The sequence below is a fragment of the Nestor notabilis genome, unplaced genomic scaffold (assembly GCF_000696875.1).
Source record: "Nestor notabilis isolate BGI_N333 unplaced genomic scaffold, ASM69687v1 scaffold19570, whole genome shotgun sequence".
Classification (NCBI taxonomy): Eukaryota; Metazoa; Chordata; class Aves; order Psittaciformes; family Psittacidae; genus Nestor; species Nestor notabilis.
Genome location: NW_009910001.1, coordinates 2,389 through 3,059, shown reverse-complemented (window position 1 = coordinate 3,059; position 671 = coordinate 2,389). Strand labels below are relative to the sequence as shown.

The window sequence follows — 671 nt, the reverse complement described above, 5'->3', positions numbered from 1 at the left end:
GATGCGCGGGGTCCCCCCATTGCCTGCCTCAGTGCAAATCCTCCCAAAAGCCACCCTCTGCCTGGCTCGGAGGATGCTGTGGCAGGGACAGCGCGACGAAATGTGCTGGTTCCCCTTCGGTAGAAGAAAACTCCCTAAAACCCACCCAAACCACCCATAGACAGGGGGGCTTCTGCATACCTCGACTCTCCATGGCGAAGCCGTACAGGCTCCCACTTTGTCATGTAAATGTGGGCGGCCGGGGCCGGGGGCTGGAGGGCCGGTGTTGTTCCTGCGCACAATGCGGGCAGTGAGCGGGATGAAATCCTCCTGCCATTACAAATTCAGCGGCCCGGGAGAAATCACAGACTTTGGCACACAAAAGCCGTGCCCTGGGGACGCGCCGGCGGCGGGAGCTTCGGCCCCCGTCGCTCCTTTGCTGGGAAGCACCAGAGGTGCTGGTGAGAGCAGCGCTGCCAAGGTGGGAGCGTGTTTGGGGGAATTAGCCCTGGAATATGCTTTGTTTCTGTTATTTACTGTAACAGCTGGGAACACGACCCACTGCCCAACAGCTGCCTGCGCCTGGGCAAAGCCGCCGGTGGGACGGCATGAAATTACCATGTCATTTAAATCCTCTCCAGCGCCGCATTCAGCCGAGGGGCCACGGGAACAGGGCGAGACAAAAGGGAGTT

At 60.1% G+C, this 671-nt stretch overlaps 1 protein-coding gene across 1 annotated transcript in view; it reads right to left on the bottom strand.

The window, feature by feature from the left end:
- Positions 1-193, bottom strand: part of AGO1 (argonaute RISC catalytic component 1) — a 15,615-nt gene extending 15,422 nt beyond the window's left edge. The window contains exon 1 of the mRNA XM_010023906.1: positions 181-193. Coding sequence (XP_010022208.1) covers positions 181-193 — 13 coding nt within the window. The remainder of the gene's footprint in view (positions 1-180) is intronic.
- Positions 194-671: the final 478 nt, after the last annotated feature.